We start from the raw sequence: 12987 nt of genomic DNA, 5'->3' as shown, positions 1-12987 counted from the left end.
CCATAATAATCAGGACCTTCTCTCAGCCTACTTGCCCCCAAGAGTCACCCAGCATAGGCTCCTCCCACCCCCCTCGCCACACTGATCAGGAATGAAAGGCTCTGGTGAGTCTCAATTCAGAAAGCCTTCAACACAACATCGTCTTTATCCCCCCCATCTATCTCCAGAGGGGGATATCATATCTCCCTTTAACAAAAAGTCCCATTCCATAATCGACATGGCGACCCCTAAAGGCTTGTAGGTCATCACTACAGCTCACAACAATCAGAGCCCTCCCTTATCTCGGTGGTGACGCTCCCCACTCCCTCTGGGCCTTCCTCATTCACCTCACACACTGGTTAGTCCACTCTGCTCACAAACTGGAGGACAAAGGACAAGAGAAAATAAAGGCAATATAATATGCTTTTACCACCCCCTACTACACCACCCATTACTCATTCAACGATCATTTCTAGATTCACATTTTACAGGATGTTTTACAAATACTACAGGCTCCACAATGGTCAGTGAAACCATTTCCTACAGGTCATGGAGCCTTTGACCTTTGTCAATGCTCGTCACTTCACTGCAGAGATAGTCTTGTGTCACGCCAGATCCAACCACACACCGGGTGTCCAGACTGGGTGCTTGCAAATGCTGTGTCTTCTGCATTCTCCGTGCACAGATCACGACAGATCACTGTCTGGCTGTCTTGTTCCCCTCGTGTGTTTGCGTAGGGTTTTATATAAGTAGGGCCCGCAGCAGACTGTAGACATTGTTAAGGGGAACTCAGGTGACCAGGCTAAAGTATCAAGTTTTGTATTCCACGGCCCATCGATGGTCTGGCACTGAATGCCAAACGTTACATGTGAAATGGATATTGAATATTAAACGGACCGAGGGCGCTACTCATGCATCACTGATTTTATTTTATCCATTTCTTCGCTAGTGTATGAGGGGCCCGAGCGCTGGGGCAATCGGTGGGTCGTAGGGGCCACGGGCCGTGGTTTTAATAACATGGCCACATGGAGGCCTAGATTGTTTTTCCCACACACCGAATAAGATGTGAGCTGGAGCTCCTCAGGAAGCAACAATCTGCCCATTGGATGATGTCCACTGGTAATGGGTCCCAGCGTGGTACCAGCACAGCAGTGGCACTGAAATGACAGGTGTTTTTGGTTCAGCCACGGCAAGGCAGGTACAGTGAACAAATCCTTTGGCTTGTGGCAGTGTCACAGCAGCACACTGGTATCTACCGGAAAGTCACCTTAGACGTTGGGAGTAACAGGGGACGTTTATATGTTGTGAAGCTTTCCGCTGGTTTTATTCTAGAAAGTTTATTTCATTTGGAAGAAAGCCTCTTTGAGACCCAAGGTCTCTTTTTCAATGTCGTGGAGAGAACTTAAAAAAAGGATTACGAAAGGATAAAACCACAATACATAATGAAATACACCCATTACAACAATGACCCTTTTCGGTGAAAAACCCAATAGTTGTCAAACCTGTATTTCAATATACAATCAAGGAAAAACATGTTTGCCCAAAGCATAATTATTATGAAGTGATTGTATCCTCTGCGATTACGCAATCAGTTTTTTGTTTTTTTTCTATAATCTGTTTGTGCTGTTTTGCTCATAGGTTGACCAGAACGCCAGAGAAGACTTCAACCTGACAGCCGATGGGGAGTTCAACACCATCAAGGCCTTAGTACTGGGCAGAGTCTCTGGTTTGTACAAGGTCTTAGAAATTAGACTAACAGGGATACAAAGCACTCTGTGAATTATTAAACACAGATGTACACACACACGTACAGACACACACTTGGCATAACATTATCTACCTGTCAAACATTGTGCGAACGACATAATGGAATCTTAAAGACATAGATAATGTTGTGGCGACCGGACGACAACATCATTCAAGTCATCTAAATGAAAGCACTTCAACCGTCTAAGATGTAAATGAGCAACTGCTGTCGGAGAACAACAAAGTAAAGTGGGATTGCTTCTCACTGGTTCCTCACTCCCATGAGAGTAATCACGTTACACTTAAAATTCTGTGCAGGGATTTCCCCGATTTGCTGAAGGACTTAAAAGTCAAATGCAATGCAAACTGAAGTGTGAATATGGGGCCAGGCCACCATCAATCTCCTTTATAATGTATGACTGGGTCGCTGTCAGCGCCTTGGCCGTTGCCATATACATGTTCCTTTGTGGATTACGATTAGAACATATGTTGCTGATCGACGTAAAAGTCATCTAACGGGCCACATTTCGGATAATCGGTACATCGGAGCATGTTGCTAACAATGAACATTTCCGCCTGCAGAAACAGATGACGCGGACGAACATACGAAACAGATACAGTGGGTTATTTTTGTATTTGTTGTAACTGCCGCAACAGAATGCAGTTGTTGCCTTGTGTGTTATGGTTTGTCGAGTGAGGCTGGAGAATAAGATCTTTAATAATATATAATATAATAATTCCTTTAATGACGGCCGATATTTATACCTTTTAGCAGAGATCTTCCAATTGGCTGATACTAGGTCAGTCACACAACCATCTTCATGTGTACGTTTTGTAACCCAGTGTTGGATTGTTTCTCGTTAAAGAGAGTCTGTTGTGTCTGTCTAGCTGTCCTAGAGAGAGGGGAGAGTAGACCATTCCGGGCGGTTTGGTTAACAACCTCCTCAGACAACCTTCTTGAGTCTGTACCGAGGAGGCGAACGTCGCTACAGAGCTGTGCTACCTCCTTAAGGGTTATCTTCGCTGTTGAATAATATATCCCTTATATTGATGCGGTCTCGTCTGGCTGGGCTGAAGGCAAAATAAGCCACTTCTCCCCTGTTGATGGTCATAATTACAGTCAGCGCTGATCCGTTGTCCTTGTTGTGGGGAGACATTAAATGGCTGGCGGTGAGTGGCTGGCTGGTGCACCTGCTCCTTTAGAGTCCCTTCCAACCAAGGAAAACCTAGTCCCACTCATAGGAGCCGTTCTGGGGTAGCACCATCACCAGCACCCTGCTTCTCTCTTAGTGGGATGTGTTCTGGAGCCACACTGGGAACACAATGGGCCAAACCGGTCCAAGGAATTTATACAATAGTCTTAATGGCTGCTTACTTAGATGGAAACATCATCACTAAAACCAGTACCAGGTGCCTTTTCACTTTAAAATAGATCTGAGCTAGAAAGTTTCCTATCCGTTCCAATCCATCTAGGGAATTGGAACCTGCCCCACCTGCCCCCTTGCCGCTGGTTGAAAATGTCAGATGACAGTAACTGTCATCTGAAAATGAAATAGCTATAACTATAGCTACAACTCAGGCCAGTGTTAGTACCTAGCGTGAGTTGTTACTGGGAAAACGTACATGGTGCAGGCAGAACATTATTCTTGGTTTTAAATGCGATTCTTTAGTTTCCCCATGCCTCTAAATCAGTGTTTCTCAACCTTTTTTGAGCAAATGCCCCCCTTACCTTACCCTGATTCTCTGGCGATTATTGTTAATTTTGTTTAAAAAAAAAATTGCGACACCCGTGGGTAGGCTATATCCATTACCAACTACATACTTGAATAAAAAACTTTTGGTTTCTTCTGGACAAGAAAATGTGTATTCAGAGTTTTATTAAAAGGTTTTATTATTGAGCTATTGAAGTTTAATACATAACAGTGCTTGTGTACATTTTTATTGGTTATTGAACTGTTAACCCGCAAACTTGGGTTCAATATGTGTACGAAAGACTCCCTTTGTTTACGTGACATTGCCTAGCAACGCTGCGCATGTGCAGCATTGGCGAGTAGCACGTTTAAGTTCGCGGCCAAATAGTAATTAAAGTAGTTTGTTACTATACAAGTTAAGCGCCTGTAACATCAGTGTTAAATGAGTATGTGCTGGTTGGTGTGTGTACCTTATGAAAGTAAGTGATTATCGGTTCGCAGACGTAATGAGCGACGTTGCAGTGGTCTACATGTAATGCGCACGTTCTATTGTTTACAATTAGCATGCTAAGCGGAATTAGCTTTATTCACCTCTTATGTTGCTTTACTATGTAATATGGATGAGATTCATGTTGCTTAGTGTAATGCCCCATCCACCGCTTGCTTTGCATGTCCCGCAAACCAACCAGTGGAAGTCAGGGGGGGGGGAAATATGCAGTTTCTCAATACCAAGAACGCGGACTACGTTCTCGCGGACTTGGAAGTACGTACTTGGCAAGTCCGGACTTTCAAGTACAGACTTCTGAGAACGCGAGTACGCACCTGCAATTGGAACAGCAGCGGACTCGATGATGCATCCTGGGATATTTAACGGTCCCAAGTCCACACGAGTCACCTCCGATGCATCCTCGGTAGAACGGCCTCATCGAGAACGCATCGAGAACACTTCTGGGTTTTATGACAGTACTCGCGTACTCGCGTACTTGGAATTGGAACAGTGCTTGGGCTACCACTGATGACGTTTATCGAGAACGCAAGTACACGAGAACACACGAGAACACAAATTGAGAAACGGCTACAGTTTCGGAAAGCACCACGCTGCTGCGATGAGGTGGATTTGTTTATCGGCGTTACTATGGCGATCATGACGGTACTGAGCATAAAGTAAAAAGTAGATGAGACGATAGAGGGGTTAGAAACCCATATGAAGATAGGCTTTTTATTTCAGTTATCCTATTTTTGCACCGAAAATATTTGAAAACCATAAAAGTTTAAAAAGTTCAAAATAATGACCACTACACAAGCAAAGTTGTGACGCCCCCGTGTTCGTTCCCAGCGCCCCCCTAGGTTCTACAAATGCCCCCCAGGTGGCGCTGCCGCCCCCGTTGAGAAACCCTGCTCTAAATGGTATATACAGTATGTGTTTACTTTGTGTTAAAACCATTCACTAGACAACACTCTCTGTTGACATGGTAGTACTGCTGCCAATCAGCCTCCATCGGAACTCCCCAGGCCACTCCCACATATCACATAGCTTGCTGATCCAATCACTGGACTACTGGACTAGAACCCAGTACAATGCTTACAGTACAATGTTTTCCTTGTGTCATGATAGAGAGATGTTTCTGTATAGCCTTTACTTCATTCTGATAGTGGTTTAGCAGACTTAAGTCGATAATATGCATCCGCTATATGACATGGCTATTAAAATAGTTTTAAACATGATTAGGACACAGGTAGAGAAACATTTGACAGGGTCAGTGTTCCCAGGTCTTGTTTGGTGTAGAGTGGTGTAATTATTAGAAGTCCAAAATGTATCTCTCTCCCACTCTCACCCTCACTCTCTCTCACTCAAAACAGATTTTCTACTCAGTTATAAATATCGCAAAGTGGACTCACAAAACTGAGCAATTACCGGCCTGTGTGTGTGTGTGGGAGATGCAGAGCTTTACAATCGGGATGTGTATAATGTGCTTTTGCGTCACCGTTTGCGCGCAGATTTCCTCAGATTTCCTCCCTTGTCTAAACTCAGAATAAAAAGTGAAGACGCAACGCCACTTTTGCGTCTTCTGTTCAGACCGTCATCATGTAAATGTGGCCTAAGTGAAAGCATCACAAATACAAGACAATAAAAACAGCTCAACAGGATAACATAATTAGTAAGGTGCAGTGTTTGGAATAACGCCGTTAGGTAACGCTGTTATTTTTTCAGTAACGGGGTAATCTAACTAATTACTGTTTCCGTTGTTACAACGCCATTATCGTTACTGAACGTTAAATGCGGTGCGTTACTATGAATTGATTGAATAAACTGCGTAATCTGAACGCACCCCTGGCTCCATACACAAACTGCTAGTGAGGAGACCAGGTTAGTTACTTTCCCTGGTAACTAGATACTTTTATTATAAAGTAATTCAGTTACTAACTCAGTTACTTTTTTGAACAAGTAGTGAGTAACTATAACTAATTACTTTTTTAAAGTAACGTTCCCTACACTGGTAAGGTGAAATACAATAAAATAAGAAAATAAGAAAAGATAAAAGATAATGTCAATGTCTTCATAAGTGTCAAAAGCCAAGGAGAAAAGATGGGTTTTGATGAGGCATTTAAAACCAGACAGAGAAGAGGCCTCTCTGATGTGCTGGGGCAGATTTTTCCAGTTTTGGAGTTTTGGAGCCACACCCGCAAAAGCACGATCCCCCCACATTCAGGAGCAGCTGATCAGCTGACCTGAAAGAGTGTGTGGGTGTGTAAGGGTGTAGAAGCTCAGAGAGGTACGGCAGGGCAAGGGAATTAAGGGATTTAAAAGTAAATAAAATAATTTTAAACTGAATCCTAAAATTTATGGGCAGCCAGTGGAGTGAGGCTAAGATGGGGGAAATGTGGTCAAATTTGCGCGTGCCAGTTAGGAGGCGTGCAGCAGCATTCTGTACCAAAGTAACAAAGGCATGAATTACAATCTCAAATCTGCTTTATTTTGGCCAGCTGCCTTAAATGATAAAAACCGCCTTGATCTGGCTGTCAAGCTTGAGGTCCACATCCATTTTACACCTAAGTTGGTAATGATAGGTTTAATATGCTGGACCAAAGGGCCCAGATCCAGAAGGGGTATTTCAGAAGTGCCACCAAAAATCATCACTTCAGTTTTCTTTTCATTAAAATTTAAAAAGTTCAGGGCCATCCAGGCCTTTATATCATCAAGACATTTAACTAAGGCAGTGGTTGAGTAACATTCTTTTTTCTTAAGAGGGATGTAGATTTGACTGTCATCTGCATAAAAATGGTACTGAATCCCATGCTTCCTAAGTATGATGCCAAGCGGGAGCAAGTAGAGAGAGAAGAGAAGAGGGCCTAGGACCAAGACACGAGAGCGGAGCAGAGGAGGACACAGAATCGCCAAGACTGACACAGAAGTTTCTATCTGCCAAGTACGACCTGAACCACTCCAGTGCTGTGCCCCTGATGCCAACCCACTGTTCCATGCGAGAGATCAGGACCCCATGGTCCACTGTATCAAATGCAGCAGTTAAGTCTAAAAGTACAAGAATAACACAGTCACCAGAGTCTGTAGCTAAAAATATGTCATTGAAGACTCTTAAAAGAGCTGATTTTTGAGAGAAATGGGAGTTTAGAGATAGGCCTGAAATTTGCGAGAGCTGCAGGATCTAGACCAGGTTTTTTAATTAATGGTTGCACCACTGCATGTTTAAAATTCTCAGGGACCACACGGGGACCAACAGTCTCCTGTAAACAGGACAGAGTCACAGGCTCAAACTGGTCCAGGGACCGCACCGGGACCAACAGACCAACAGTCTCCTGTAAACAGGACAGAGTCACAGGCTCAAACTGGTCAAAGACAGCGGAACAGGTGAAGGAAATTGATGGGTCATAGGTAGATGGTGAGATGAGGGCTCTAGCAGAAGAAACCTTGTCAATAAAGTTTTCACAGAAAGTTTTCACAGACAGGGAGGCCTCCGTACAGACATTTTTGGCATTTAGAACTGAGTCAATGGTTTTAAACAAAACACGTGGTTTATGACAATTTGACAGGATAATACTAGACAAATGTTCACTTTTAGCATTCTTCACAGTTGTCTGATACTGACGCCAGCAGTCCCTTAGGATTTGAAAAGACACTTGTAGTTTGTCTTTTTTCCACTCGGCTTTACGGCATTCACGTCTGACAGCGCGAGTAGTATCATTTAGCCAGGGCTCAGATTTAGTTTTTGGTTGCTTGGTTTTTAAAGGAGCCACCATGTCTAAAGCAGTCTGGCAGGTGGAGTGAAACCATGAGCTAAGCTCCTCAGTACTGCACACAGACTCGGGAATGACAGAGTTGTGATTGAAAGCGGCCGAAAACCGAGCAGCAGTGGAAGGGTTAATGGATGGATGGCTGCAACAGACACTGCTCTCAGTGCATCAGTCCAAAAAGTTGCTGTTAAAGCAGCAGCTCCTGCTCGCATCACTTTGTTTTGATTAAATTGTGTTGTGATTGAGTCTCATGTTTCTCATGCATTCTTAACATAGCAATTGCCGGTAGTCAAACAAGACTCAACCAAAACACAATTTAGTCAAAACAAAGTGGCCTGAGACAAGAATTGCTGGTTGTAGCTTTAATGGTTATAGTCTACAAATCCAACTTAGTTTAGATTTAGTTAGCAGCAACAAAAAGGCAACAGTGGCTATGACAGAGACACAACTCTCCATGGGATTTGGTTTGATGTGCTGAGGTTGGATATTCCAGTGTTCAGATATTTGTTCTAAAGTTTCAGGGTTTTTTTAAGAGAAAAAAAAGATATCCCAAAAAAAGGGAATTCATAATTTTGTTTTATGCCTATGCATCTTTGAGAACTGCAGGTAGAAGGTTAGGTTATATTTTGTTTGAAAATCCCAATGACATCCCGTGGACAAAATATCTAAATATTTAAAGTGGTAGTTCAGGATTTTGGTGGTTTGGTGGTTGGAAGCAAGCTACAGCAGCGGCGGACTGATATTATCTGGAGTGCGCTTCTCTGTTTACCTTCTGCTGTAGTGAATTGGTTGCTACACCGGAGCAAAATGAATCAGGGTTAGGGTTACATGTTACATACAAGGATAGTTTTATTTCTAATATTATTTTATCAACACAGACATTTACATTGATAGTCTGGCATTATAATTGGTTTGCATCGAGTGTACTTTGGAGTGGGTAAAACTGTTTTTATTGGCAGGCTAGCAGTTCCCCTCGACTTGCGCTAGCCTAGCACCAGCGATTTCTGCAACTTGAAGGTCTGAATGAAAACGTTCTCCAATGATAAATAACACACTAGCTCACTTGGAAATGAGACCCGATGTCCAAAATCCTGAACTACCCCTTTAAGGGCGTGAGACCTTCAGTATTCGCCATCATCAGAATGGCCTGGCTAGGCATGGCATGAATGATCATTGAAGCAGGCCTACTCTCATACTATGGAAGAAGTGTGTTTGAAAACCTTGAGGCTACACTTCCATCTCTTCCATAACAGGGCTCCTGAGTGGATCTGGAAGCCGCTGGCGTCCATGCAGCAATCCCACGGGATATTGTAATTTTGCATTTTGCATCATTAAAATAACACTAGAAAAAAACGACAAGTTGATAACAACACAATTCTCTCAGTGGCACAGATTCAGGGAGGCAAAGGTACGCACTATGAATTTACTTTTTCTCTGAATATTTGAATATATTCTAATATACTCACACTTGACCGAAGCTTTGTATGCTGTATCCGTCCTGCCAGTGTGTTGTTACTCTTTGAACACTCCTGACTGACACAGGGTACGAAACATGCTACCCGCTTCGAGTTCGCTAATGCATTTAAATAGCATCGTTGCCCTTTCCTAGATTCATTGTGCCGTGAAATGACTTGTTTACTCATTAGTGTTAAACTTAATTGTAACTGTTATTTTTTCCCCTTATTTTAAAAGGCTGTCTCGTTTACCCTCCATATTAACCTGCTCTTTGGCTGTTGGACAATTATGGATTTGGTGGTATTACAGGAATAGCAATCCAGCTAGTAATCTGTGGTAATTTAATTACTATAAATCACTGTATTTTGCCTCCTCTCCTCTCTCTCCATTTCCCCTCTACAGAGTCTGATGAGCTGGATCCAGAGCTGGCTCGCCTTGCTTCGCTGGGCTTCACCGGCTGTCTGTCAGTGGTGCAGTTCAACTCTATCAGTCCACTCAAAGCTGCCCTGCTCCACCCAGACACCAGCCCCGTGGCCATTAGCGGCCCATTGGTCCAGTCACAGTGCGGCTCCTCGGCACCAACCAATGCCGACGCTGCAGAAAACACACACCACCTATCAGGTAAGAGGGTGGAGTTAATGTAGTGATATAGTGTTCTAAGTATTATTTAATTTTATTTATAAAAATCTGTTTTTCAAACCTGATTTTGATGTTTTCCAGAGTATCTCTTTTCCGATGTTAAAATATTTCTAGTCCATCTCGTCAGTTGGAAATATTCCCTGATGCAGTTCTAGATGGTTCTTTAAAATAATTATTGAATTGATTTTAGTTCGTTTTTTTATTTCTTTTTTATTTTACCATTTTTACCATTCCAACGATGGCGATGGGCTCATTAGATACAGAGACAAGCCTTGTTTGGGATAAGGACAAAAATAATTAGGCAGAGTCAATTATTGTGGAAGGCAGTTTCCACTTAGTTTCATATCCCCTGGTGCCGTGTAGCTTGGAGCCTCCTTACGAGGGCTGTTTGGAGCAGTGCTGGGGTACCTAATGGGCCCCGTCAGCCCTGATGGGGGAGGCTCCTACACTGTTTCTGTGTTGCCCTCAAATTTCTTAACTTCTCTGTCTTCTTTCTTTCCCCCCCTCTGTTTTTCATTGCATTCTTCTGCCTTTTTATTTTTCTATTTATTTTTGGTGATTCTCTTCTGTATTTTTTCCATTCTTTGTCATTCTCTCTGCCTTATACCCTCTGTCTTGCTTACGGTAGACCAGTCCGGTTCAGTGAATACAGGTCAACCTTTAGTCAATTCCGTCCGGACTGACTCTGCTCTGATTGGAGGTACAGTAACCAACATGTTTTGCATCATTGTTTCCTTAACGACGATCAGTGCAAACTGTTTAGCATTTTCTTCCTGCTGTTTTTATATGCGTCCCCCATTAAACTAACTAACCAGAGTTCACACCGATTGCACCAAATAATGACTTGCTATTTAGCTCTATGAGTTGGTCGCTAACAAATGACGCCACTTTACATTTTGCAGCCTTATATAAGTAACCTGAAAACATTGAGTAACCCAATCAACCGAAAGAAAACAAGTGGCGCCCAGTTGTGGAATGGTCCCATGACATGCCACCAGGTGTGGTGTGATTAGCCGTTACAAGCCGTTTTGGAAATCTACCCCTTATGACATCACAAGTGGGCGTGTCCACCTAGATATGTGCTGGATAGATCAGTCTACCAACTTTCCCAGTGGACTGTAGAAAATGTTGCTCATCTATCCGTCACACATCTAGGTGGACACGCCTACCTGTGATGTCATAAGGGGCAGATTTCTAAAACGGCTTGTAACGGCTCATCACACCACACCTGGTGGCATGTCATGGGACCTTTGAAGAAGATGAGCATCTTTGCTGTGGTGGTCCATGCCCAGAGTTGCACAATGTTTTAATGTTTAATGCCAGTGCTTTCTCCATCACCCTCCTCATGGGAACATGAACAGCAGCAGAACAAAGTGGTTAAGATCCCGTAGCAGAAGTCTATGTCAACTTTGTGATTTCCATATGGAATTCAGTGTGACACGGCAGGTGTGGAGAAGGTGCTCATTCATGGTTTAACATATTTAAAAGTACACAAAAACAAACCCTTTTAATTACTTTAACTAAAACGATCGGGCTGTTGATCAAGACTGACTTCCTGGAAATGACTCACACACACGTTCTCTGTACCCCCTCCCCAGAGCTCCCCTTGCCTCGTCCAATTTGGCTCTTTTCAAATGTAGGGAGATTGAGCACAAGCGTTGACAGCGTGTTTCATCCATCTTTCAGCAAATCTTGTCTGATGTTTGAAAAGCCAATACGCCACGGCCATGATAGTTTTGAATTTCGATTTTAGCTCAATTAACTAATTCATTATTTTCCTTTTGACATTTTTCAAAGAAACCACAAATTTTGCCTATTTTTGTACCGTTTCAATGTGCAAACAGAGACTGAAAACTCGTAACCCTCCTCTCCCACTTTGTGGCAGGCGTGATAGCGGTGGTCATCTTCCTGACGGCGTTGGGGCTGGCCGTTGTGGCCGTGTTCCTCTACAGGAGGAAAGAGACCTACGGCAACCCGGAGGTCAAGGGAACCAAACCCGAGGACAGCCCAGAGTCCCCGTTCAACGCCCAGGCCGACTCGCACAACATTCCCAGTGAAACCGCCAAAGAATTCTTCATCTAACTGGGAGTTCTTCATCTCCCATCTCCCATCGAGCCAGTGGTACAAAACTGTTGAGAAATAAGACAAGGGTGCCCCCACACCTTAGTTTTTGTTTTGTGGAGGTACTGATCCAGATGTTTAAACAAGATGGCGTCCCCAGAGGAGATCCCCTTCATCGTTTTCAGTTGTTTACATGTCAAAAGTGTACATATCGTTGCAAACTATAGCGAAAGTGTTTGACTCAAAACAGGTGTTGATGTTCCCCGTTTCTGAAACTGTACATATTTAAATTGTAAATATTTTATTAATGTCTTTATAACAAGATGTGTCTAATTTCTCGCTGTTATAATGAAATGTTGCATATGTATAACGGTATTTTTAAGAAAGTGGCGTTCAAAAAAAGGGGTATTGTCCTAGAGGGAGTTGGTGTTCAGAAAATTGGATTCATTCATAAAAATTTCCCAAAAGAAAAAAAGTCGAAGGCTGGTTTTCATTGTAATCGAGGTTGTCCCGTCCATGAGCCTCACAACTTCCAACACACGAGCGGAAGCGAATCGACCGCCCCTTTACTCAGCGCTCTTCCTTCTTTCATTCTGGAACATCTGTTAGGAGTAAATATTTACCGCCAGCACTTTTTTTACAGTTTACTGTAAAAAAAGTTTACTTCAAACGTTTTCTCTTGCGGCACTTAATATAATACAATTGCTTTAAAGTGTGTCTAACACAGCTGCCAACCACCTGCAGGGAGCCCCAGTTGTCAGACACCCCGAAAGCGTTTGAACAGTATTGCTTTTAACAGTAAAACGCCCGCTTGACTCTTGACTTTCTGCCTCCTCCAGGGGCGCTGCCACAATGTGACATTAAATGGGCTTTTGAAGTGTTAACATCCATAATGATTTGATAGGTGGACCACTTCCCGTGGAAAGCGGAGTATGAGACGTTTTAGTTGCCGTGACTTCAAAGTGAGAAGATCTTCCAAATTTGCTGTCCTTAAATCTCTTCATCTGTGAGCGGTGGTACGGGGGGGCCAGCAGCTGTTTAGAAAGTGGCATACATCATCGTATCTCGGCTTGAATCCAGATGGGAAAGGAACGGAGAAAAAAGTTAATGAGGGGTAGGAGAAAAAAAAATACTTACACCACATAAATCTTGTTTGTTCTTGTGG

General features: G+C 43.1%; 1 protein-coding gene across 1 annotated transcript in view; it reads left to right on the top strand.

Annotated features, from left to right (window-relative positions):
* cntnap3 (contactin associated protein family member 3) overlaps positions 1-11843 on the top strand; it is a gene marked incomplete at both ends in the record, with an annotated part of 120847 nt that extends 109004 nt beyond the window's left edge. Inside the window, 4 exons of the mRNA XM_084481475.1 lie at positions 1618-1705; positions 9525-9743; positions 10390-10461; positions 11647-11843. Of these exons, the coding sequence (XP_084337601.1) occupies positions 1618-1705; positions 9525-9743; positions 10390-10461; positions 11647-11843 (576 nt within the window). The remainder of the gene's footprint in view (positions 1-1617; positions 1706-9524; positions 9744-10389; positions 10462-11646) is intronic.
* Between the last annotated feature and the right edge of the window lie 1144 nt (positions 11844-12987).

This window comes from Micromesistius poutassou (assembly GCF_964030765.1).
Source record: "Micromesistius poutassou genome assembly, chromosome: 16".
Lineage (NCBI taxonomy): Eukaryota > Metazoa > Chordata > Actinopteri > Gadiformes > Gadidae > Micromesistius > Micromesistius poutassou.
Note: the sequence above shows the minus strand (reverse complement) of the source record. Positions and strands in the feature narration are given on the sequence as shown.